The sequence below is a fragment of the Tyto alba genome, unplaced genomic scaffold (genome assembly GCF_018691265.1).
Source record: "Tyto alba isolate M040663 unplaced genomic scaffold, T.alba_DEE_v4.0 Super-Scaffold_12, whole genome shotgun sequence".
Lineage (NCBI taxonomy): Eukaryota > Metazoa > Chordata > Aves > Strigiformes > Tytonidae > Tyto > Tyto alba.
The window spans coordinates 7,425,970-7,452,569 of record NW_024881274.1 but is presented as its reverse complement, the minus strand read 5'-3'; the positions used below and the strand labels follow the sequence as shown (position 1 = coordinate 7,452,569).

General features: G+C 42.1%; 2 protein-coding genes across 5 annotated transcripts; both read right to left on the bottom strand.

Moving 5' to 3' along the window:
• Nucleotides 1-1,811: 1,811 nt before the first annotated feature.
• DHX8 (DEAH-box helicase 8) lies at nt 1,812-17,724 on the bottom strand. The gene is made up of 23 exons (XM_032985977.2): nt 17,571-17,724; nt 17,309-17,394; nt 16,627-16,699; nt 16,029-16,114; nt 15,299-15,408; nt 14,886-15,197; nt 14,449-14,593; nt 13,685-13,888; nt 13,085-13,172; nt 12,649-12,746; nt 11,950-12,097; nt 11,394-11,575; nt 10,741-10,935; nt 10,351-10,536; nt 9,641-9,851; nt 9,136-9,317; nt 8,214-8,354; nt 7,767-7,922; nt 6,821-6,958; nt 6,267-6,395; nt 5,007-5,203; nt 4,684-4,863; nt 1,812-4,150 (listed from the first exon to the last, which is right to left on the bottom strand). The coding sequence occupies exons 1-23, from the start codon at nt 17,701-17,703 to the stop codon at nt 3,931-3,933; spliced, it is 3,600 nt and encodes a 1,199-aa protein (XP_032841868.1). The 5' UTR covers nt 17,704-17,724; the 3' UTR covers nt 1,812-3,930.
• Nucleotides 17,725-18,098: 374 nt separating this feature from the next.
• Nucleotides 18,099-26,579, bottom strand: TMEM106A (transmembrane protein 106A). Of its 4 annotated transcripts, none has more exons than XM_032985971.2 (8): nt 26,324-26,579; nt 24,604-24,825; nt 24,103-24,166; nt 23,545-23,704; nt 22,911-23,051; nt 22,301-22,344; nt 21,463-21,538; nt 18,099-19,668 (listed from the first exon to the last, which is right to left on the bottom strand). In XM_032985971.2, exons 2-8 carry the CDS (start codon nt 24,806-24,808, stop codon nt 19,618-19,620), a joined length of 741 nt encoding a protein of 246 aa, XP_032841862.1. In that variant the 5' UTR covers nt 24,809-24,825; nt 26,324-26,579; the 3' UTR covers nt 18,099-19,617. The 4 variants fall into 4 exon arrangements, with proteins under 4 accessions (XP_032841862.1, XP_032841860.1, XP_032841861.1 ...); XM_032985969.2 differs by lacking the exon at nt 21,463-21,538 and adding an exon at nt 21,596-21,649 and having other exon boundaries at nt 26,324-26,576; XM_032985970.2 differs by lacking the exons at nt 21,463-21,538; nt 26,324-26,579 and adding exons at nt 21,596-21,649; nt 25,505-26,317.
• Between the last annotated feature and the right edge of the window lie 21 nt (nt 26,580-26,600).

Sequence of the window (26,600 nt, the reverse complement as noted above, 5' to 3'; positions counted from 1 at the left end):
CAGAAGATGAGGGAGAGAAATGCAGCATTCAAATTACTTAAGTAAAAAACAAATCAAGAACAAACAGGGCCATGAGCCCACCTCAATTTTCCAGGGAACCAGGCTTATGTGTAGGGGGATAGGGCAGAGCAGATGTTTCTACAACATGCATGTTTAAGTCTTCAAGGGCCATGGTAGAGAATTAACCAAAGGCAAGAGAGGCATATGAATTTATAAGGCTTCTCCCCACACATCTGATAGATTTTGTTTCCTAAACTTGAAACACTGGATCTCCATCAACAGGCTTTCAGACATTGTCACTGTGGCAGACCTAAATGTAGAAAGTAACATTCACATTTCAAAATAGCCAGAATCTGCCACTGACTATGATCCAGTTCACTTCTACCTCCTTGACTTTCTTCTAGTAAAAATGAACGAATATTGAACTCAAATAAAAGACTTTTCTACACCCAACAAAAAAGCACTGCTTTTGGTGAGGCTTGCAGAACAGAGCTGTATTTGGACAGAACCACAGGCCTACCAGCTACAAGAATTACAAGATCATTTTTGATCCAAATAGACCAGCATATCCAGATCAGTGTAGCCCTGCTTCTCCACCTCCAGTGTACGGACAAACCAGCCAGAGGATTTACGTAGGTTACAGAACATGCACATACAAAACACATTTGCTAAAATCAGATACTCATTCACTGTATTCCCAGTTGGCTTGAAAGAACAATCCATTCATAAATGAAAAATTCCATGGAACTGCTAATGGGTCAGTATCACAGCCTTCTGCAATTGTCACAGAAATCTCATGAAAACTGAATTACTAAAAAACAAAAACCCCATTGTTTAAGTAGCACATTGCTGTCACACTGGCTCTGGTAACAAGCCCATTAACGATGTTAAGGTAGTTATTATAACAGCTGGAGCACGTGTGGGGGTGGCTGTAAAAATCATATTTATTTCTCTTGCATTAAGGGCAAAAGGTTGGTTTTGGACAACCTTTTTTGCGAGTGTGTGTGTACACATGAATGTGTGAGTTATTCTTCTGCTGCAAATCCTTTGCTTGTGACCATCAGCAAACACACAGAAAATGGCCTATGGCACATGCTGCTGCCATTTGAAACAGGATTGTTTACCCCATCCACTCAGAAAGATTCACATATCCACAAGCAGAATGAAGTCCCCAGCTAGGCAAGGGACACCAACCACATCAAGCTCTGGGAAACCAGAGGGTGGACAGGAACCAGAAGTGCATATTCCATGCCACTTGCATTAAATGTTCCACAAGACAGAACGTTGAGAAGTTCACAGATGGCTTGGAATTCCTCAGAGGAACCCTTCAGCATTTCCCATTGTTCCTTGGTCTTCCCAGAGGAGAGAAAAAAAAGCAACCATAGCTTGAGCCTTCACCTACACCCACTCCACCTGCCCTAAAGGCTGATGCCATTTTGCCAACCTCTTGTGGGAACAACACTCAACTTATTGCATGGTTATTCAGTCTATAGTGCTGTTTTCCCCCTCTGTTCACTTGTAGCTAACTACTGTTAGTTTATTCTTCTGACAGCAGATAAAAGAATATCCCCAGTGCTTTGGCAGCCTAAGCTTTCCCCCTTAATTACTACTGAAACCTCTTTGCAACCAAATTTAACCAAGTATTACTGGAAGCAGAGAGCCACCCAAGCCTGAGGGAGGGCCTTTCAGTGGCTCTATTTGCTGCTGTTGCTGGCAGTAATGAGACTGGAGACAGGGCAAGTTCATCTCCTCCTGGCACATTTACAGAAACTTCCACCCCACACTAGCACAGTCTGCAGCACGAGACCTGCTAAGGCAAAGGAGGCTATTTATTGCTGACAAAGGGACACATGCAAAGATTGCATACACACATATGTACTTGTATTACTCAGGAAACTTTTAGCAGTTACGCTAAACCTAACACTTCCAAAAACATCCCAGACTAGACACATAGCCTCTGCTGACAGAATTATTGCCTTTAGGTAAGAAACTTGTGTTACCAGTGCTAGTGCGTTAACTCAGTATAGTCAAAATTAACCAGAATTATTTTCAAGTTTTTACATAATATAAACCAATTAAAAATTACATAAATGGTAGAAGACATTAGGATGTTATGCTCAGAAACCTCAGAGCAGTAACAAGTTGATAAAACTTGCTTTAAAGAAATATGTGAGTGGTTCAAGCTTATAAGCCAGCATTCTCGTTTCACAGGCTAGTTTTGGATGTGAGGTATTCCCAAAACAAGCAAAAAAATTACACCAGGGAAAGAAATAACACACACATAAAACAGATGACAATTGTTCATTAAAAAAAAAAAAAAAGAAAAAGAAGAAAAAAGAAGAAAATCCCCTTTGTTGATGCATTTTCAGAAAGAGGATACACTGGAGAAGCAAAACCAAAATTAATTTGTAACAGAAATACCTCAAACATATGCTGTACAACTGGGACTTCCACTGTGTACATTTTCTCTTTTACATCTTTCATTTGACTTTTGAAAGTCAAGTGCAAATTTTCATAGAAAACACTAACAGATGCAGCTGCAGAGTTTGTGGAAGGAAAATACGCTTAGAAGAGTATTCCATAGGACAACTTTCTCCGCCTAATGCCACAATGAAGAAAGCCTCCAAACTTAAGAACTTTCTAATTCTATTTAACTTTATGAAGATGTAACACCACAGGAATGGTCAGGACATTTATACAACATAATAAAACAGTATATACAACATCCCTGCCCACCTCTGTACACAGATGCAGATTTCCAATATAGCTACTTTTTGGTGTGAAACATTCTCCAAATTCACTGAGTGTAAACCAACCAACCAACTTCATTCTACTCAACAATCATTTTAGCATATGTCCCAGCTTTGGGGGGCGGGGGGGGGGGGGGGGGGGAAGGGGTATCTGCAGCTATGGTATCAAGTAAGTTTCATCTGTTTGTAACAGAAAAAAAGAACTTACAGATATCTTCAGCATGACATAGCACACACCCGAGAGTCAATTTCTTTTTAAACAAGGAGCTGTTACACAATGTTTTACAGAGGTTTTAACTGTAAGAGCATATTCTATTGAAAAAAAACAACAGTTGTGATGTCACCAAACATTGTGAGTAGAAATAAAACAAATGACATATTGTACAGAAAGTCTAAACATCTGTAACCACTTATATTCACAGACAGAGCTGTCCGTGCTACAGAGTGGATGTGGTTAATTATCGTTTGATATACTAGCCTTCAGCACACAGGAGATGGTGATGAAGGATAAGACTTGCAGTCTGACCTGTGCCATTGTCTAAGTATAACTGACATTCTAGCTGGGTTTCAAGGGATCTTTCCTGCCTTATCCCAAAGCCACAGATACTAAATATCTCACCACAGATGGCTTGCATAAAAGACAAATAGTTACACTGAACAGGAAAATGCATAAAATAGGAAAAACTGAGAACAAGCAGCTCCCAAAAAAACAGCCACTGTCCAAGAGCTTAAGCAGAAATAAAACCCTTTTAGCAGGGTAAAGAAACAAACTATTCCAGCCTCTATTTATCGGGTCATTCAGAACACAGTTAGGTTGGTGAACAACTGTTTTTTAATCAACTGTCTTTTTGTTGTTGTACAGCTCAGTGCCCAGATTTCCAAGTCTTAGGTTTTGTCTCTTAAAATGGGAATGACTAAAGCAGTGCTTCAAAAACCATTTCTGAAATGATGCAACAGACTGAGGACACCCAGGACATTTGTCACGCAGCTGTGAAATCCTGAGGGGCAGCTGACATGATCACACATCGCCCCCTTGTGCTTTTGCTCTGAAAACAGTCACTTCCTGTTAATTTTGTAGGTAAGCTTCAGATGAACATCCTTTCTTTCAGGACACATGCAACAGTGCAAAAATAACAAGCCCACAAATATAAACCCAAAAGAGTCCATGAGGGAGCCAGGCTCATCGCCGTCTGAATGCACGCGATATCCTCCAAGCATTGGGCTCCTCATAGCGATTGTACAGGGGTTCCAGCCGCTGTTGCTTTTTCTGTTTGCTCAGCTTGGTCGGATCAGAAACCTTGAAGAAAGCTGGTGCAAATTCCACCAGCCAGCGAGGATCAATAGTCGTCACTTCACGCATATACTCCTTGGTGGTCAGCACCAGTTCATGATACACCACCCTGTGAAAAGGGAGAGCAACTTTGGAAATTAGTTTTTCCAAACAAGAATAGAAAAGGCAAGGGCTGGAATATCTAACTAAGCTTGCCCCTTTACCTCTGTTTCACCTTCTTTCAGCAAAAGGCTCCAAAAGAATATCCAGAAAAGCTATCTTTTTTTTCCTCTCCTACTTCACAACTACTCTTCAGCATAGCAGAGTACTTCATTCCACTTAAAACAACACTCTCTCTCCCTACTCCGTCCCTCTCCCCTTTTCCACTTCAACACTCAGTGTTTTAAACTCACTTCCAGAACACAAACACCGAACTGCAGGCTTCAGGCCCAGCCTTGGCTCAAAAAGTACATCTCATCTCTGCACAGACACTTATTTTAGCAGCAGAAAGAGCCAAAAGCAGACCTGAAACTTCTCTCACTGTTCACTGCTGAGACATCAGTAGCCTATACTTTGATCTGTACTCCACAAATAGTGCACACCGCAACCTTTTCAGTTAAGTCTGAACTAAAATAGAAAATTACATAATATTGCCCTCCTTACCATTCTGGCTGCCTGTTGAAGAGAGCACTGGATGGGTGGATATAGACAACTTGTTGATCAATGAGCGTTCGATAACCTTCCTGGGGATCCTTCTTTGCTGCATTTCGGAAGAAGCCACTACAGATGGCCTTCTGGACTCTAACTGTTGCCTTCCCACAGGATACCACATCCAGCTTATGCCTGACAGACAAAAGTTACAGAGGAAAAAAATCACCAGATTTGGGTGCAGCTACCAACATCAGATTAGCAAGTTTTGTTTAGCTACTACAGTGTAAGAACTCTAACAAAACAAAGTCACTACTTGTCCTTCTCAGCATGCTCACCTGTCCATAATGCCCAACATCTGCTTGCGGATGTCCTGTGCCCTGCGCAAGGATCGGGCCTGGATAAAGTTTTCATAGCACCAAGGATTTGAAAACTTATTATTCTTCCAGGAATTGTACACAGCCAGCAGAGTAAGATGGTCACCTTCTGTCTGATGGAACTTGGCTTTCTTTTGATCAGCAAGTGCTTGTTTATCCTAACACAAAAAAATATGTATCAATCAGGTAGCTACATCATAGGGACAATCCTTGTGCAACATGAAGTATATGGGCTCTCTGCCACTCATACCATGTCTTTTTAAGTCTACCAAGGAACAGATGATATAAGACTGAGAAGACAACACAAAATTTTGTGTGGCGGGAGACTAAGAACCAAGTGATGAGCATCTAAAGGTCACTGGGACTGCTCTCACTAAGCCAAAACTATGGCCATATGAAAGGAAAGCCTGTAACCGTTCTTGCCAAAGAGAGACCTCAAGCAGACTTCTCCTAAAGACTCTTCCGTGGGTGACAAGGGCCTGACCAGAAAAGATGAACTATTTTTTTTCCTCTGATATTTTTACTTCAATTTCAGTCCCTAGTTTTGAAAGGGTACTTCAAAGTAAATGGCTCGTTTATACTGTAGGAAGTATATGCATGCAATGAACAAGCTAGGTTTTTTTATTCTTCTAGAAGCAACCTCAATTACTCAGCAACAAAGGTGCTGGAGCAGTAGCTCTGACCCTGCTGACCTACCTACCTCTCCCGACTTTTCCAGTCTGCAGATAAAACATTAATTAAACACTGTGGCTACATGGAGACTAAACTGTAGCAGGTCATCATAATGAAGAAATAATGGATTAAAGAGCAGTCTGCTGGGGAGGAATCCTACCACAGCATAGTCTGCTGCTTGCTGACTTAAAAGAAATCAGCACAGGATAGCATTGCCATGAAGAAATACATTCTGTGTATCTAAAAATGATAAAGGCATTCTGAACTCCAGAGCTGGGACTGACTTGGTTTACGGTAGTGTTTACTGGGAAATACAAAGGAGAATGTGAGACTTCTAACTTTCATCTTCCCATTTGCAAGCAAACTAACAACATCCACAGCTACAGGGTGTTTAGCCAAAAGCTACATCAGAAATGTGATGTATGAGCAAACAGTCTAACCAAGCTATAGGTTTATTTTTGCAAATACGCTCACTCTCCAGCACCTGTGGCAGGCACACAAAAAACACCCAAAACTGTAACACTGCTGCTTCTTGGCTCTATTCCTTACCTTTGGCCTGTAGAACACGTTCTGTACAGACAGCATGGAGACTATGGTCAACATTTCCTCACTGCATCCCAAATGTACTGACATGATCAGCATCTTACACAGCATAGGCTCCAAGGGGAATTCTGCCATCTGCAAGAAACCTGTTTCAGGGTACCCTGCAACATCTTGGAAAAATCTTGAGTTCTCTCAGTGTAAAAGAAAGCAAGGTCCTTTCTTTCCTGCTTCCTCTCCAAAGCAGTGTGCTTTACCTACAATAACTTTACTCAATACTGAAGGAAATTATTTGTCTATACTCACTAACACAAGAATATCCTAATACTTTCAGGAAATTTTTAGGCATTAATAAAAAGTAACCTTATGAATAAGGAGAAATAATAGCTGCTCCTCAAAAAGCAGAAGATATGTAACTACGGTAAGTGAAAAGCTACCAATAAAAGAGAATAATAGGAAAAGGAAACCAACAGTGCTAGGCAACTCCTTATACAATTACTCTCCTGTCACCCAATAAATATTTGCAACCCAGCCAGTGCTAAGAAGTGTTCTATTTTGCCTACCCTGCGCCCAAGTCGAGTGAGCAGTCCCTCATCATCCAGAGCTCCCAGCGTGTACAGTTGCTCCATGGCAGTTATGAGAGTTTCCATTGGGGGAGCATCCATAAAGTCAAAGGAGAGCAAATCGTTGATGCCCATAGCCTGAACAGAGGGAGTGGAGAAAACCCAAGTTAAAACACAGAGAAAGAAGACATCAATCTCCAGACAGCTATATAACCATCAAACAATGAGGCACTACAGAACTTAAAGCAACCCTGGCCTATATTTCTGTACTTAAGATAACCCACAGTGGTCCATGGCTTTCACCCACCATTCAGTTTTCTGATCTGTTTCTTCAGTATTGTTCCATACATCTCAAGGAAGATGATTCAATCAAGGAGACACAGGCTAAATGCTGGTTTTGAGGACTTCCTGCCTTGTAAACCAACGTGGCTTGACAGCTCCAATGGACACTAAATGTGCCTCCACCATTCCCTTTGTTTCCAGAAAGAGGGAAAGGCAGAAGCTTCCCCAGTTGCTCTGCACTGGTTTAGACCCAGTTTGCAGACTCCCAGAGGGATGGTACACACTTACAAGATGCATACGTTTGGAGATCAAAAACCACTCTAGAACAGCATGTCTTATCTGTTAACAACATAAATGTACCTTACATAGGAAATGTGTACTGCCCACAAGATTTCTCTTTCTCAGACCTCCTGCAACTAACTGTTCTGTGCAGATCAGACATGTGATCTAGGTGGACATTCAACATTAGAACCCTCAACAGAAAAACATGGAAGCAAGCTCAGTGCCTGAGAATTGCATTCGATGCAGTCTCCCTTCCAAAATACCTCTGTTCACTAGAAGGATGTGAAATTACAGAAGTACTTAATGAGGCTCATAAAGGCAGACTCATCTACTGAAACGCTTATGATCGTGTTGTCTTGCTACAAGTTGGAGAAATACCCACCTTCAGAGAAAGTACTGTACTGGCCAAATTTGTTCTCTGGATTTCAGGCACGTTGGTGGTTAGCATTTCGTCTCGATAGGCACGCTCTGTATATAACCTATAGCATTTTCCTGGTCCTGTTCTCCCAGCCCTTCCTGCTCTCTGCTTTGCTTGAGCCTAAAGGGAACAAGGCATCTCAGTGAACAGGTGCAGACAGGAACAAGGTGAAAACAAGTGAAATAAAATGATTAATTATTCACAGTTTTACTTATATTATTAGAAAGACATTTCCAATAAAACCCATGAAAGTATGTATTCCTTAGGCACAGCCTCAAGGAGTCTCAAGGAGTTATCAAAACCATGAAATGTGGTTTTATCATTGCCTCAATTTGCTTCCATATGCTTGGATGCCACACCAAGATATACATCACCAGCAGGAAAAAAAAAAGTCAAACACAGAATGCCCACCTGTGAAATCGGGGTAACCACCAGCTGGTCAATCCCAGTCTTGGAGTTATAAACTTTCTGCTTCACAAAGCCAGGATCGACTACGTAATATATTCCATCAATAGTCAAAGATGTCTCAGCAATGTTAGTGGCAATGACAACCTGCAAACAGCAGCTTGATTCAGTATCAGTTCTGTGTCTCGTTGCTAAGCCAACCATGCTGCTCAACTTAAACGGTCCATTCTACACAATACAAATAGTTTGCTATACATACAACTACTATCATTCAACATTGAAAGGGGAAATGTGTTCACAGAGGAACAGAGTGTGATCTACAGTCAAAGATGGACAGGTTTTAAGTATCTACATTTGGTTTAGATTTGGCAATATGGAAAAAGAGCATGATAAAATCCATAGTTAAAAAAAAAATAGTTAAAAAAAGTGGAAGATCATTGTAAGTTTATAAGCAGATTTCACTAACTTCAGCGAGAATTTTTACCAAACACAGTCCATATTTAGAGAAGAACCTTCCACAGAATATATATCTGGATATTCACTAGCTGCTTGTTAAGAAATTTACATCCATCCAACAGGAACTGCGTTTAGATTTCACTGAAGTTACTCCCTTTTAAAGGCAGCACTAAAAACCACACAGAGAACATTCCACATAGAGGTTTGCTAAACCAGACTTTGTTATATACATTTTCAAAGGCTTAGATAACATGTATAGGCATGTACACAACCAAAAGCATGCTCTAAGCTACACATAAAACCACCTTTTCTCCATAACTACATCATTTTGTCTGAAATTGTAACTAACAGAATTAGAAGTGCGAAAAAAAAAAAAAAAAAAAAGAACAAAAAGAAGTATGATTAGCAGTGTAATACACCGCACTATTAAAATATATCATAAGATGATGAAGCCAAACTTAGTTGCAATTACCTTTCTGCTTCCTGGTGGGGCTGGGTCAAAGATCCTGGTTTGCATTTCGCTGGGTAAAGCTGAATAAACTGGCAGGATAATTAACTCTGGAACATCAGGTCCCAGAGACTTCATCCTCTCATAGAGGATTTCACAGGCAGTGTCAATCTCTTCCTGACCAGTTAAAAACACCAAAATGTCACCTACACAGGAAGCAAATTAAAACATCCACTGAATAAATTCTGTTAGGTCCAACTCCACATTTCCATTCCTTACCTTTTCTACTTAAAGTAGAGGATCCACAACTTTTGCCAGCCCCTGGGCAACAACTCTTAGCCTGAAGCAACATACTTCAGTCTTTCATCCAACTTTTTCAGCATTTTATTTATTGTATTTGCAAGCAATATAGTGCTGTGAGCATTTTGTTCATGTTACTAATACGTGATCGATGACTTATAGAAAGACCCTGCTCATAGGTATTATGAGTCCTTGAATCACCAATAACCCTAGACAATTCTCCACTCACCTGGTGGCTCTGTTAAGTGGATCTGCATTACTGTAATCAGACTGGCATCCAAATAATCCGTCTCTGGCTCTTTTGTGTAAAGAATTTCTACTGGGTATGTTCTGCCAGGAATTGTGAAGATTGGCGCTTCGTAGAAATACTGCGAGAATTTCACAGCATCCAGCGTTGCTGATGTCACTATCAACTTCATATCCTGCCGTTTCTGCACTGTCTATAGCAGGATAGAAAGTTCAAGTCATTTACTGCCTTTAGGACTATTAACATATGGCACTTAAGTCAGAGAATTATGGCCAGTAATATCAGGTGTTTTAATGTCTGAGGGGCAACTCATTTAAGTATCCAGATTTTAAGAAAATTGGCTGCTAAGGTCACATTTCAAACCTTTCTTAGCAGTACCTACCACAGAAAGCCTTTGTCAGAGAAGGAAGAGCAAAGCAAAAACATTCCTCTGCTCATCCATCAATACGAGCACCCTGGACTGCCAATTCTCAATAGTTTCTCATTAATTTTGTTTGCTTTTTCTTCACACAGAGGCTCACCTTACGAAAATTTGGACTACAAACCCTTACAAACATTTACTTTGCTTCAGAAGAGACTCTGAGAGCACATGAACAAACTTGACTCATGTGACCCTGACTTTTCCTGCACTCTACTACCCATACATAGCATACAGAGGACACTGAAGCAATAAAAATTAAACACTTCGTTACCTTTTTCAGGAGTCCAAAGAGCACATCTGTATGTATGGTCCTCTCATGGGCTTCATCAAGCATAATAATGGCATACTGGGTCAGATCAGGATCTATCAAGCACTCCCTCAGTAACATACCATCTGTCATGTATTTGATAACAGTCTCAGGGCTAGTGCAGTCTTCAAATCGAATGGTGTAGCCAACCTAGAAAGAAGAGTTGCACAGAAACTGAAGCTACAGAATTAACTTATTAGCTACCATTAATTCCCAGTCTGATTATCCTGCAGGCTCATTTTGCAGCCTACAGGGGAACTGACACATGAACACACAAGCAAACGAGCGCCAGTATTAATTTTTCCTACTCTTCCTCATGCTTATTTTGGCATGTTCTTCACCATGGAAATTCACCTCTTGTCCCAAGCAGCAACCAAATTCCTCTGACACCCTCTTCGCAACAGACATTGCAGCCACTCTGCGAGGCTGCGTACACCCAATCTTTCCTCTTGATGTATACCCCGCCTCAGCCAGGTATTGGGTAATCTGTGTTGTTTTCCCAGATCCTGTCTCTCCAATAACAATCAGAATCTGGTTGTCATGGACAGCCTGAAAAAGATTGTAATAGATACAATTGTCAAAATTTATAAACAAAAAACAAACCAAACAAACAAAATCAACATAGTATATCTAGGACTAGACTGAGCACCGACTGCTCTTGTTCAAGCTGACCCAGATCAAAAATCATACAAGTGTTCTTACTGATCAAGTCAGCAAACTGCTTAACCATTCAGCTGATTCATCACTTGACATCACAATCCTAGTTTTAATTTTGACTTATGTCAGTAAGTATCTGGAGCTTTATTAAAATATATATATATATATATATATATATATATATATATATATATATATATATATATATAATCCTTTAAAATAATTATTCCAAACTATAGTTCTAGACCTAAAATTATCAACTGGCTATTCACCTGTCAACAAGCTAAACCAAGAATATTTATTTTAAAATACTGTTTGCTCAAAAAAGAATACCATTTCAAGAGTCTTACTTGTATCAGCTGTTCCTTCAGTCTGAAGATTGGGAGACTCTCTCTTTGCTCAATGATGGAAAGCTGAGTCTTCTTACCGTAAGAAGCTTTGTTGCCACCAAATGCATGTTTCTTCCATTCTGGGATATCATTGGGCATCATCCCAATACCGCGCATGTTTGCAGCTATTTGCCTTCCATCCACTAGAAAGAAAAGTTTCACCATTACATCTAGGTTCACACAGCACAGACCCTAATGATCCTGCTCCTATTGTTCCACCTTCCATGCTTCTATACTTGTGTGTTTAAGTATTTTTTAAGTTCCTACATGTATACCTCCACTATTATATGAATTTCCATGTAAAAAAACTGCTTCACCACCCATTGCACCTGATAGTAATGCATCCTTGACAGATAGTAGGATATACCTGTACATCACTCCTACTTTAATTTCAGTGGAAAAACCTTTGCCTCGCTTTTAGAGTGAGATAGACAAACACAGTATCGACACATTTCTCCTGGGTTGCTCAACTATCACAAAAGAGGCACAGTTCACACTCACATGTGTTCAGACATACCATCTGGGAGAGGATCCACCCAGTGTGTGTTGAGTCCCATGGGGATAGAATCCATCTCTGCTTCTCTCTGGGCTTGTTTAAGTTCTCGTCTTTCTTTAGCTAAAGCACTCTGCATCATTGCAGCTTGGGACAAGGAACCATCTGGATTCTGGAAAGCAAGAAAAAAGTTAAGATTTCAAGCACATCCAACCCTTCAAGTTCAGTTATGTCTCTGTCATCACTGTCCTTCAGAAGCGTCTCCTGAAGATGCTTTAAAAGATGTTAACTTTTTATCCATTTGACTTGGAGGACATTTCCATTAGCCCAGCCTCATAAACTTCCATGCTCGTGACTAATAGGGAGAGTCCCTGCACTGTCCAGACACAAGGATTAAGGGCACAACCAATGAAAAGTAAGTATTTCTCTACCACCTTCTACTTTCAAGAGGTAAGAAGAAGCAGAACAGCGAACGTATGTTCTAACACGTTTATGTGAAATGGTTGCTGCTGCAGGCTAATGTGCATTTTGGTTCTATTATTCCATTTCTCTGTCACCAGTTAAGTAAGAACTCAGCTTTGTAAGTAAAAAAGGTATCTTCAGTTCAGTAGTAATGTTTTTCAGGGCTCTCAGTAATGTCCAGGTAGAAAGCCGGCTGTTAAATACCTAAATATTTATTTAATTAAATCAAGTATATTTGCTGTAGTCCTGGAAATCTCTTACCTTTACTATTTTGATGGGACTCATATCCATGCTCTGTTTAGTATGACCTCGAAGGAACGGTGGCTCTTCTTCAACCAATTCAATTTCAAGGTCCTCATCTAAAATCCACAAATGACATTTTTTCTATAGATGTTAAACATCATCTTTCAGGTGCATCAAAGTACCTCTTCAAACAATGCTTCCTGCGTATTCTTGATTTTTATGTGCTTAGGTAGTTTTAAAAGCGCAAACAGCACAAATAAAAAGAATGCACAGACAGGGCACATCCAAATGTCACTAACTGTAAGTCTAGGGCAACCCTAGTTCCAAATATTTAAGAGGACAGCAAACTGGGAGATGCTTCACATCCATTTACATCATCACCTCTTTTTTAATCAAAACACATCCAGGAACACAAGGAATTTATGATGATAGTAAGACTACTTGGAAATACTACCTTCTTCATCATCAACTTTAGGAAGAATCCCAGTCTCCTCATCAAAATCAGGAAACTCTTCCTTGGAAAGCACATTAGCTGCAATCATCTGGGAAAAGAATTAATACATTCATTTGTCCCCTTGAATGAACACAACCCACCTCTACGAGGTCTCAGTTCTAATGCTATTGCCAGACTTGTAAAACAGGAACAAGGGAATGTTGTGATTTCAGAACAAAGGAATGGTCCTACATTCTGGCACACTTCTCCTTAAGTCATTCAGTCTCTGAGCAAACAGACCTTTTGTTATTAACAAAATAATATTATTTTGTTATTAATAAGCTGGCTTATTCATGACAGGACTGTGCTGGTAATCAAATACCACCTAAGTGTCACCGGATAAAATTCATGATCCTCCAGGTCAGAGTGATCTCTGGAGGCTACCTGGTTCAACCTCCTGCTCAAAGCAGGGCTAAGCTCATCGTCAGAAGTCCCACATCGCAAGGCAGCAGCAACACACACAAGTAAGTTATGCAAACAGTCAAGGAGCTGTATTCTAGCACATTAAACTTCCTAGCAATTTTACTGACTGACCCTCTATTTCCCTGAGTAGAAACGCACCTGTTTTATTTCCCACTTCTCTGGGTCTGAAATTCGGGTGAGGCGCTTCCGTTCAAGGCTATCATCCTCCACCTCTGGGGCATTCACCAGGGATAGGTGACTGGGTCTGTCTGGATTTCTCATAGAGGTTTCTTCATTGACTTCTCCAACCAGGTTTCTCCTCCGGTTTGGGTTCAAGTCTTCCCCAGTGTCTTGATCAACATCCTATATTAGATTGATTAATCAACCAGCTCTACCTATACTGCACTTCTTATCTAATAACACCGGTGCTTCCTCTAACACAAGAGAAAAAGCAGAGTATATTTCTCAGAGAGACTATTGCCAACAACAGTCCATACACAGAAAATGATATTTTGAATGCTTTTGGATTTTTTTCAGCTACTATTGTGAGCTAAGTACACCCCAAGGCCTGGAACACTCTGCCTTGGCAATAGCAGTGATTTCATTTAAGATTAAATGCTTCTTCTCTCACACTGAAAAAGGAATTAGAACATAGCAACATCTTGAGTTTTGCATTGTCACTCAGCTGACACATCAAGTCAAGAGAATATTAGGATCATTACATCAAAACAAAGAACCTACAGAAAATGAGTAAAACGCTACAGGCCACTTAAATACAGAACAATAACTGAATTTTTTAAACTCCCACATGAAGGGTTATTAGTTTTCATCAAAAAGAGGAAAAAATAGCAAAAAGAGGCATAATCTTTAAAAATTTTGGCACCACAAGCTCTATTATAAGCACTACAAAATATCTTCCATACCTTCATGCTCAGGCTGGTTTTGGATCCAGTAAAGGATAACACTTTGACTTTTACTCTTTGTCCTTTGCTCACAACATCGGCAACATTGGCAACCCGTCCTTCTCTTCGAAGCTCTGAGATGTGGACCAAGCCCTCCCAACGTTTCCTGTAGGTGAAACAGAGTGGCATGAGATGTTACACATTATTACCCCAACAGACCTTCAGACCACTCAAAGTCTGGATTAAAATACTGTGTTGTCAACTGACCGTGTAAGTTCATAAACTGTTTTTTATAAGAAGAACATTTTCTGCTGTTGAATTTATTTTTCTGAAACAGACCTTCATTTTGGCATCAAAACCCAGCATATCTTATCGTAGCCTCATAACCTCTTTAAGATAGTAGCAGAAAAGAGAACTCAGATGTAATAATACCAGATTTATTGTGAACATCAAAGTACCTTAGTCCTTCTAGCTGCACAAAGCATCCAAATTGCATTATACTTGTGACTTTGCCATTGTAAATGTCTCCAATGGAAGGCTCCTCAGGTGGTGGACGGTCTATGTGCTTGTCTCTCCATCTCTCATTGCTCTTCTCAGCATACTTCTCTCGATCCTTACGGTCCCTACTGGGACTTCGACTTCTGCTCCTTGACCGGTATCTGGATTTTCCCCTGTTCTTATCCCAAGTCCTAGAATGAGACCTAGAGCGAGATCTGTGCCTTCGTTTCCTGTCCCTGCTACGACTCCGGCTCTTCCTCTTTTTCTTTGCCCTATCAAGCAAACATTATGTATTTGCAGTAAAATTCCACATAAAAACAGAGCAAGCAGGCCATACCAACTGCCAATACCCAAAGTCACAGTAGAAACCTACCGGTGATCACTGCTCCTTTGCTTGCCTTGTCTGTCTGCACTAGGCATCAGAGCTTCAAGTTCTTTAAGTGCATCAGCTGCCACTTTCACATCATCTTCATCCAGCATATTCTGCAAGAACAGAGAACCATTCTCTAAGAAGGCTGATAAGAAGTCTGTCACAGAAAATTAATCTACAGGAAGTGTAATCACATACATATCTATTTAGAATGAATGCAAGATAAAAGATTGGACAGAATATATGATGCAGGGGAAAAAAGTAATAAATCTATGCCCCTACTTTGCCACAATATTGAGACAATTCTGCTTTTATAAAAAAGACAGCTTCATCTCAACACCTCAAATTATTACAGAAATATATAATGTAAGTCCCTCATAGCTTATGAATATCTAAAAGGTTTATCTAGTTTGTAATCCACCGTTACTTTGAACATTATATAAGAAAGGACAGGCTACAAATTTAATGTCACAAGAGCCTCATCTTGCAGGTATTCTGAAAAAAAGTATCAATGTGGCAATTGCTGTAACAGCTATTTTTGGTAACTATATGCAATAATACTGGCCTTCTGCCTCTTTTGTATTTCATTTCTCATAGTCCGCTTTTATCCATGTATATTAGCAGGAGACACTCACATTAACATGAAAACAACTTAAAACTAAGAGAAACAGTGGGAAAAAACAAAATCATGTTTTTACATCCTCACAAAAGAAATCTTAATTTATGACCTTACCCTGATGTTAGGATTGTCTGGCCTGCAAAGGGCTGGAAACAATTCCTTCAACTTTTCCTTCTCCGATTTGGGTTTGACAACTGTCTCTGATTTTGACATTTCAAACAAACAAACAAAACCAACCAAACAAAAAACCACAAGTAAACAAAACCAACCAAACAAAACCAACCAAACAAAACAAAACAAAAAAAAACACGCAAAATTAGAAGAGATAGAATGATTCACTCTTGATTTTTCTGTAATGGAATATAAAGTTTAACTTTCATCTGAAGGCAAAGGCTGATACAGATTTTAGAGAGATTCATTCCCAACATTAATGTTACCCTCCTACAAATAAAATTCCAATTATTAGTAAATCTGTGAAATACATATATACTTTAAATAATATATTCAGTATGTTTTTAGTGCCGAAACAGCTTTGCCATTCTACCACTAACAGAGAGACTCTCACTGCAACAATAAGATACAAAGTCTTGCCTTACAAGACTAGAACAATAATTACATCAATCTCACCAAACACAGACAAAAGCTACAAAAAATAAAAAGTTTTGTTTTTCATTTCACATTGAACCAATAAGACGAACAAGATTAAGCATACCTTTGCTTGTAGATGGTTTTGGTGGAGGCCGCATTGTCTGAATGAGACGCAACAAATTACTAATAAGGGAATCCTGAAAAATTTAGTAAAATACTTTAATCTAAGAAAAGACTGTAACACTATTTTTCATTATGATAAGGCACAATTGAGGATTTACTAGCAGGACAAAAAAAACCCTCAATTCTGAAAATACTGGTTCATTTTTAGAAAATATCACTGGACTTCATGTACATCAAAAAAAGCTACCATAAACTGAATCTGAAAATTATGATAATTCCATCTAAGTGACTTTTCTATTTGTCATTTTTAATCACCTATTTAATCCAGCTATAGTTATTTCTGATGAACTCACAAACCCAGCACCTAATTATCATAAAAATATTTATGACATTTGCTTTCATTAAAAGCTGTTTCTTCCATATTTTATATGCTCAACGAGACAACAAGCAATTCAAGTTCTCAGAAAGATACTTCGCAAAGACTATAAAGGTTTTAAAACGAGGAGGAGGGAGGGGGAAGTTTGGCTTGATGAGACAGGCATACTCAAAAGCTAATCAGTGCGTACTTTTCCAACCGAAAAACACCAATAATGATTCCTCACATCTCTTCCTTTAAAACAAAGAGCTGTATAAAGTATACCACGACAAGAACAACACATAAATAACGTTCAGATCTCACTTACAGTGAACTCAGCACCATTCTTTAGAAGAACTGCTTTAAATGCGTCAAATGTAGTATTTTTCTCAGCAAGACTTATCACAAACTCGGCTGTGAAGATAAAGCATTAAATAAATTAGCAAAGCACGTCCTGGCCGACAGAAACGGCTACAACAGCCCTTCCCACAGCTGTCGTCGTGCCCGTATCGCGACAGACACCGGCTGCCGCGCCCCAGGCCGCACTCGCCACCGAGACCCCCCAGTGCTGCGCGGCCCGCCCCACTCACCCAGGTCCTTGTCGTTGATGCCCAGGTGGTTGTCCAGCTCGGTGCAGACCTTGGACACCAGCGACAAATATTCGAGCTTCGCGAGCTCCTCCACAGCCACCAGGTCCGCCATTATTCTGCCCCATCCGCGCATACCCGACCCAACTTCCGCATCCGGGGCGCGCCGGAAGCGGTGCGGAGACTGCGCCGGTACTAGTCATAGAGAGGGAAGAGGGGACTAGAAGGGCTCGTGACTGGGACCCGTCTAGGAGACCAGCTCTGTGATGGGCGGCAGCGCCGGGCCTTGCAGCTCGTACAGAGAACGAGCTCCCTTTTTCCCAGTGGGGTGCTTGCATCCGCACCTGGGCACAGCTGTCGGTGCTTGCATCCACACCAGCTGGCGTCCAGGGAAGGGCCAGCCCCTGGTCTGCGACTATGGCCTTCTGCCCAGCAAGTCTCAGGTCTCCCTTCAGGCAGCTGCTGCAGCACTGGAGCTGTACAGCGGCTACAGCAAGGGTGAAGACACACTCCACAAAGTGAAGTCATCCATCCCTGGTTGCACAAGGCCCTTTATTTGTGAACTGACAAGGGCAGTATAAAAGCACATCTGGAAACTCAACAGCAAGGGAGGTAGAGTACATAGCAGAATCAACAATACAGCAAATACAAAAAGCAGTGTAGGGATGTGACAAGCAGTGAGGATTTCAGAATGGGACATGGAGCTTCATCCCTGCTTCAGGGGGAAGCTAACTAGTTACGATTTCAGTGTTGATCTTAATGGATGTTAGTGAGGAGCAATACTGCAACAGCTGTGTAAGAGGTACTGGTTTAGGAAGCATATTTTGAAGACGGGATCAGAGACTTTCTTCAATAGTCTTCAACTATTCTGATGGTTTGGTTCTATCCTTCAGCGCGACAGATGGAGGAAAATACTGAACTGGTGAGTAACCATCTAGAATGCATCAGGCAGCATCTAAACTAGAACCTAAGGAATAGCATTTAACCCCTCCATTGTTTGGAGGGATACAACTGCCAGCCCTGGGAGAAGAAAAGGCAGTCGGGGCTTTCTCTCCTATAAAGTCTGCTGGGTAGTTTTGCAGCTTTAGACCAAAAAAAATGCACCACACCCCCAAAAACAACTGTTTACTGATATTTTTACAAACTAGGCTTTTCCAGTCAGAGATTAACTCTCATGCTTGTTCGAGTTGAAATAATTAAATGCCACAGTATACAATAAAACAATACAACAAACGGCATGTGCTGGCCACCAAACACCACTGGTGGGAAAGCAATATTTTTGATTCATGATACAAAATACATTTTCTTCTCACTGAAATGGATGCTGTTAAAGAACAGCTAGTGGATGAGCTTGTTTTAAAAACACATATATACAAAACCGCATATTCTCACCTGCCATACCAGACAGCCTAAAACAGCAGTCACCCAACAGTCACTCACAAGGTATTTTGGTATGACATGCAGTAGTTTTTCTAAAGACTCAGATAGAGACATCAATCCTGTTTCTTGCTCTTGTTGTGCAGGTTGTACAAGTGTCATTAGATTCTGGTGATGCAGATGCAATCCAGCCAAAAACTCTAATCATAGGTGTCCTTTTTGAAGGTATGAAATACTTAAATTCAGGACAGAATTGCAAAATTATGCAAGAAGGAAACAACTAGATTTAGTCTGACTAATAAGGCACTGCCTCCAAAGCAGCAGTGAAACACAGTGTGTGGCCCAATCCGATCAGCCACGCAGAGACACCCCATGCACTGGTCACTTGATAAGGCACTGAAAAAATAAAGCTGCAATCTCAGGACCGCAGAGTCCACATTCATAAGGTCAAGTATCTTTGCATGAGGGATGGAAGTCTTATCCAGGAAACACTGAGCCTCCTGTTTAAGGCATATATTGAGAACAGGTCCCAGAAGTTTGTATCCCTGACTTGCCTTTGTGGTGGAACATGCTACACCCACAAGCTCTGCCAACCTGGCCCTGTCATGGCAGGTGATGGTACAATGGGCGAGGTAATGTGGCATTCTCCCGGCAGTCCACATACTGGTAGTCTTCAAAAGCCAGCTGCTCTGAATGACACAGGCATGTGCAGGTCAGGGTACCCCTGCAAGACAAATTCAGACCAGAACTGCACTTGTGATCGTCCCAGAAGAGATTTCTCATAAAGTTAAGGTCGCATGGTGAGCTCCCACTGCCATCCTATTTTGTCCCTATTACATGTCCCCCAAACATAACAGTCAGGATACCCTCAGCTCAATTTCATGTGTTAGAGAGGGAAAGCATCTCGCAGACTGCGTTAAAGAAAACCTTTACAAGATCACTATCATCACAACAGATGCTTCAGCCTTTTTAAAAGCCCATCAAGACTTCCTACCCCAGCATAATATTCCTGTGCCATTTCACCATTTACTTGTTCCCAAAGTGCTAGTGCAAGTCACAGTGGGTAGCTGTTTATGGAGTTAGCTAGACAAAAGCATATCTTTCAATTACTATCTTTTTGTGCCACTGCAAGAGCTGTTTGCATCAAATAGTTTCTCCTAACACTATGCAATCCATCAGTGGGTAATAGCAGGAGGAGATGCGGTGCAGGAAAGTGTAAAGATCACTGAAGTAATCTTCAGCTTCTGACTAACAGAGAGCTGGCAGGTAGAGAGAGCAAAGGTGCTGTTAGCCCATAGCATCAGCCAAGAAGGACAAAGTTGCCTTAACAGCCAGAGTCATCCTCCATGCTGCCCAAAATGCACCGTTTTTATCATGCTCCAAGTAGCACGGGGCTTCTCTGCATACTTTACTTGTTTAAACTTCACATCACTCAGCACTGATTGCAATTAAAACCTGCACTAAGAACCATAAAACAAGAAAGTTGACATTACAGCCCTTCAAATTGCAACAGAAGACCAAAATTTAAACACCTGTGTTTTGGGAGATCACTAGTGATATTTCTTTAGTGACGTGAGAGAACTCCAGCCTGGAGTGCCTCCAAGAGATCCACATACTTTCTCCAATCAAATGCTTTTCCTAATACAGTCCATTTCCAGATATGGCAGGTGAAGCCCTGGCTTTAGATTAGCACAAGAGACCATGATGCAAAAGCAGTTCCTCCTTCCTGAAGAAATCATGGACTCACAACAGTCTGCAGAGGGTGAACCCAGAGGTCCATCTTCCACGAGTGGGATCACAACCTGGGGAGCGCAGGGAGATCCATCTAGTGGGCAGAGGCTACACAAGGAGACAATTTCTGCTGCAGTTTTCCAAAGTGGCTTCAACTTAGCTAATGAAGACCACTCTTCTTTCATGGCTACATGGAGGAGCTCTAGCACCGCTATACCTTGTAAGAGCTTCCCTGTCTCACACACCTGGTTTAGCTCTAACCCAGACCAGAGCAGTAGCAACCTGTCCCAGCAGGAGCTGTATTATAAAACTGCAGTTGTCCTCCTTCCTCTTTAGCAGGGAGCAACAGCCAACCTGCATTTGCTTTCCCAGCAGGGCCTGTCGTACTCTAAAACCCAGTCAAGCTGAGCATGTTCCTCTGGTCCATCCCCTGAACAGGAGCTTCCTCAGGCAACAGAATCTGCAGAAGAGCCTGCTTTGTCCTACCCTGCTCTCAGCAGCTGCTGTCAGAACACTCAAGGCAACCATCCGCACAGAGTCCACACTGAATGCATCTGCCCCCAACACCACAAGGCAGGAAGGCATAACTGAACCGGTCAGTACACTTCTAGCTCTGGACCAAAGAATTATTTCCCAACGGCTACAATAAGTATTCCAGAAGGAAGTTTGCCAGGACAGCTTGCCTTAAGCAACAGTGACAGCCTCAGTTGTCAGTAAGCCTGAATCCAGGGGACTTCAAGACATCAGTGGTTTTGGAGAATTATCTCTTCCTCACACCTCAGCACACCTGTCTGGGTAGCGAGACATTCACATTGTAGACAGTCCGGGTCTTGAACAGTGACTGCAGACCTTCTTGAAGGGAGCTGAGAAACAGCAGTGACATGGATGTTACTTATAGCTCTGAGTCAAGCATCACTTACTGTATATGCAGCAGAACATTGTGAACTTTGACTTTTTTCCATGTGCAAATGTTACTACAAGAGAAGAGAGAGAGTTAATGTCACAGGAGCTGCCTGTATCATGTCTCTTCTGTCCTCTATTATTCCATTCCTCCTTTGCTTCTCCAAAAAGGTCTGTCTTTGCAATATTCTGACAACAGCTATGCAGGCAAAGTTCTTCAAGCACAGCAATATCTACACCAGTAAAACACGTTTTTGCTGGTGTAACTCTGTAACTGTGCATCTAGTAAGCATGGGGCTTGTAAATGTGCAATGCACCACCCTTTCTGCACAGGAGCTTTGGTTGCTATGAACTTCACAGTTTGCTGGTCATTTGCAGAGAAATGCAGTTTGTACAAGGTACCTTTAGCTGCTCACAAATGGAGCATTTAAAGTTGACAACCTAGACATCAAACTGATATCATCACTTACTCATCAAAAAATACGGTAAATGACATTGTTGAGCCAACACTAAGCAGAGAATACCAATAAATAGAAAAGGAAACTAGTTTAAAATGGATGTGCCAGACTTGTATCCAGATCAGCTCCACACGTTGAACTGAAAAGGACACACTCACTCAGCTTTACTCTACAGACAGGACCAGCACAAGAAATCTAGTCATAAAAAGCCTGTAAGTGTTAATGTTACTTACTAACCAAGGGAAGAAATATTGAAGAATTACTCACTAGGTGTTGTCATCCAGTATCCTACTGGCCACCAAATAAAAGATCTGCAAATGTGAACAGAAGAGAAAGCGGGAAGTACACAAGAACTACAGTTATGCTCGTATACAGATCAGAGAGCTGAAATAGGGAGAACTGGGCTTTTATTAGGTGTCTGAACCTGAATGTCAAGATTTAGCCTAACAATTGTTTTAACAGTAAGTAAGAAAACAGAATCAGAAATTATATCTGAAAAGACCTTAAAAAGTCATGTAGGCCACTAATCTGACCTTTACACCAAGAATGGATCAGCTGTGCTCAAATTGTTCCCACCAGGGTTCTGTCTAACCTGTTTTTAAGCTTGCCATCATTTTAAGGCAAGCACACAACCCAGCCCACTACCCGAAGAGCTGACAGATGTTCATTGCCCAGGAACATATTAGCTTCAAACTCAGCAACATGGAAATTCTTACAACATTCCTTCCCAAAGCAGGATATGTGAAGCTGCATGTGGAAAAGCTTTGAGTATTTGGAAGGCAGATGACAAAGGAATGGATCAAGCATACAATAAGCATCTCCCTGTCCACGACATCCAGATTAGTTTAGGAGAAAATGCAACAAATGCAGAACTCACCTGGCTGCTCTGCAAAGGGCTCATATTCAGCAGGGTTTTCATGGTGGTCCTCCCTACTACTAGAGACTGGTGCAAAACCTCTATGTCTAGCTGCACAACAGTGACCAGGTAGAAGTTGTTATTAGTTACATTCAGCACGTTCTAGGGAAACAAAAAAACAAACCCAAAGCACAAATCACCTTGCAGCAGGGCCATTTGTTACTGCTGCAAAGCTACTTTAAGTATATCCCTGCTATGACATTACAGCAACACTGGACGACATCATCCCTCTCAAATCCTCAGACATACATCCAGCCTGGCCCCAAAGGCATATACACTGCAGTGTCTCCCATGACAGTCAAAGGGGGACAGTTAAACAGCTCAAGGATGCAAAAGAAAAAGGATTCCCAGAATTAATCACAGCGCTTCTACACAGGCCCTCCGGCCACTTTGTATGACTTGCTCTCTCGCAGCCAGGCCAGCCACACCTCTGATGCTGCAACACACTCTGGAAATTGATTCCAAGCCGCCAGACCGAGATGGTGGAAATGGGAAGACTAACTTCAGACAGTGATCAGTTAGCCCACACATGGAGTGGCACAGTAGATAGCAGGGAGCCCTTCAGATCCACTCACTGACTGAGCTGAGCACTTACCGTCATGTTAAGGTATATACTGGTGGTGGTGGCATCAAAGCTGATGGAGGAGGCATTCAGCCCTGCAGGCAGCACAGTAATGGAGCGAGGAAACAGGAAGAAAATACTGAGAGATGTTGTCAGCAGGCAGATCATCACGGCAAGACATACATAGAGTTTCCTACAAAACAGCAGCAGGGCCACCATCATTATCTAGGTCAGCTGCAAGCACCTGCAATTCTACTCCAGCTCAAATGGGGGGGATAATAAAAGCTTGGGTGCCAGAAAATTGAGATGACTTTGTGCAGAACTATTTGCCAGCTATCAAATCACAGCAGAAGCAGGGTAGAGTCCCACACACTGACAAAGTGCATTAAAGTACAAAATGCTGGAGATCCCCCAACAACTGCACACAGAAGACTGTCCAACATCTGCCGTGGCTGAAAAGACAGAGTAAACACCTAACCTACTACAAGACAGAGCACAAAGAGAAAAACACCCAAAGGACTGAGGCTTTCCTTCATATGCAGAAGAAACATTCAAAAGATGAGAAAAGGGGAAGATTGTAACAGGACTTACGTTCGTCTAGGCTTCAGCCTCTGGTCACCATACGGTATCAGAGCCACCAGCTGCTTCTCTTGCTCTGAAAGAGGTGACAGCAGATCAGAGACCACACTAAGCACACAAGTAAATAAAGCAAATTGTATTGTAGGACACTGCACAGCATCCTAATGTCCATCTGCACTCACTTCACAGGTGACGCTGTCCAGGCAAGTGTGAAGCAACTAAAATTTCAGTTTGAGAATTCCCATCTCTGGGCAGAAATAAACTCCCCAGGGGCTTGAGGGTGGGCTTTGAATAATCACCCAGAAACAGCACTACCTGCCTTCCCACCCCATCCTCCCCCAATGGAGGCAGCCCACAGAAGTCAGAAGTGAGCTGGAGGTACCAAGACAGGAAATTCCTAGATTGGGTACAATAAAGACCAACTGGTCCAACCAAGTTCTTTGCCTAAAGAGACACATATCAACCTCAGAAGGCTCAAAAAGCACTGACACGGCACACAGAAGCATCACCTACCCCCAGGGATCCTTCCTGTTCCTTGACATGTTGGACAATTGACATAGCTTTGATGTGCAATGCCCACACAGGATGTAGCAGAGTCATTGATACTAGCATAATTGGTGATTTCATCTTCAGCATCCAGTTGACTGGGTAAGATCAGTTTGCCTTCACTCTCCTTTTGGTTAGGTGTTTTCCGGAACAGTGAAAGTTTTCCACCCATGGTTCAAAGAATTCTCACTAGGTGTCCAACACAAAAATGCATTAAGAAGATTGTTTCTGTAAATCAACCTCCAAGAACAGCACCATTAGCATGTGTAGCAGATCACAAATATCCTAACATTTAGGAAGTTTCTTAAAGTACAGCTCTGAAGTTGCCTTAAAAGCTGAGTTCCTGCAAGTAACTCACTCTTAAACATTTAATCTCCTAGACACCGTGGTTGCAGAAAGTGTCTGAGAATACCACCCTACAGAATCGCATACCAGATTCTTCTTTATCTTACAGTATTTGGTAAAAGAGGGGAACTCTGACTCAACGCTCCTGAAGGTTTTGAGATGACAACGTAGCCCAGAAGAACTGCCAAGTTCTTGACTGGTCATTATTCACCTATATCCAACGGGGATCTCACCTGAACATTAAGGTTTTGGCATTCTCAATCAAACACATTGTTACCAACAGTAACTTGACTAAAATCAAATAGTGTGTAAACAGAATCTGAAAATAGAATTTAGTCTATTTTACCTATTACTTTATTTTTAGAAGTTAAAAATACAGTTGAATTCATTTTCCCAGGCTACTGACAATCAAAAGTTTTTACATCAGCTCCCAGTAATCCTCCCAAAAGCAGTAACAATACCAAGCTGAGGAAAAGCAACTATATTTTCATCTCAAAGACATCAGCTGAATGCAGTTTCCTACCTGTGCCAGTCTTTCCTCTAGGCTGTCTTGTTTCAGCTACTCATATAGGTAGGATGTTCAGCTTTGATAAACAGCAGCTTCTACATTTGCCCATGTGATCCTGTGGCTTTGCATGAATAACCCCTCAGTGCTCTCTTATAAAACACACTGGGGATGAAAGTCACTGTCTGGCAGTAGAGAACCATCGCAAGAGAGTTGCAGAACACAGGGCTCATTCCACAGCCCACAAACCTGGGCCAGAATAGTAGGGCACGGGCTGATTCTAGGAGCAACTGCCGTTTTCCTTTCTGACAAAGGAAGAACCAGGATCTCACTGAACTAGCAGAGGCACACCGGCCTGCAGGACTGCTCGCTCAGCCCTGGAGGGCCGCAGAGGGACCTTTCAGCAGCCCACTACCCCAGCTACGGAATTCTGCCAGAACCTGCTTAGAGGCTCAAGGGAATTCAGTGTTCCACACCCTCTTGCAGCATGCAGAGGGGAAGACCGAAGATGTCTGAAGGATTGGGGGTTTCCAACACAGGAAGGACCTCATTATATTTTACCACAAGTCCCCAATTCTGCAGTCTGTTGAGGGCCCCCGGAAGCGAAGCTGCAGCTTTACCTGCACTCTCAGTTAATGTTTTCCAGCTTTTCAGAAACAAGCACGGAAGAGAAGTGGCAGCCTTTTCACAGAACTGGAAGAGAGTCATGAAAGCTGGCAAAGCCCTGAGTGGGTGTCAGAGACGGTAAGCGAAAGGCGCGGTGGGTGGGGACGTTTACCGCTTCCCGTACCGCCCGTGGCAGTCGTTCAAGCCCGCCGTAACCCCCACCCCACGCACCTGTACCGCTGGGGCGAGCCTCGGGGTCTGCCGGGGACGCGGAACACAAAGGCAGTAGCTAACACGAGCTCCGGGGCCTGTGCCCCACAACCACGAAGCACCACAGGCACGAGGGTGCGGCACCGCCAATTCCGCCCGCTTGGAGCCCACCGTTCGCAGAGCGCTTCTCCCGGACCGACCCCTCGCACCCCGCTCCACCCCGCCGGGCCCCTCCGGCCACCCCCGCGCCCATCGAAACGGAACCGTAAGGCCCGCGGGGCGGCACCGCCGCGGCCCA

Coding starts and splice junctions, on each gene's coding strand:
- DHX8 (XM_032985977.2), bottom strand. CDS start 17,703: ATGCGCGGATGGGGCAGAATAATGGCGGACCTGGTGGCTGTGGAGGAG. Junction 17,395..17,570: donor CATCAACGACAAGGACCTGG/GTGAGTGGGGCG, acceptor TTATCTTCACAG/CCGAGTTTGTGATAAGTCTT. Junction 10,936..11,393: donor TGAAGGAACAGCTGATACAA/GTAAGACTCTTG, acceptor AATCTTTTTCAG/GCTGTCCATGACAACCAGAT.
- TMEM106A (XM_032985969.2), bottom strand. CDS start 24,808: ATGGGTGGAAAACTTTCACTGTTCCGGAAAACACCTAACCAAAAGGAG. Junction 22,345..22,910: donor GCCCTTTGCAGAGCAGCCAG/GTGAGTTCTGCA, acceptor TCACATTTGCAG/ATCTTTTATTTGGTGGCCAG. Junction 19,669..21,595: donor AATGTTCTGCTGCATATACA/GTAAGTGATGCT, acceptor TTTGTCTTGCAG/GGGTACCCTGACCTGCACAT.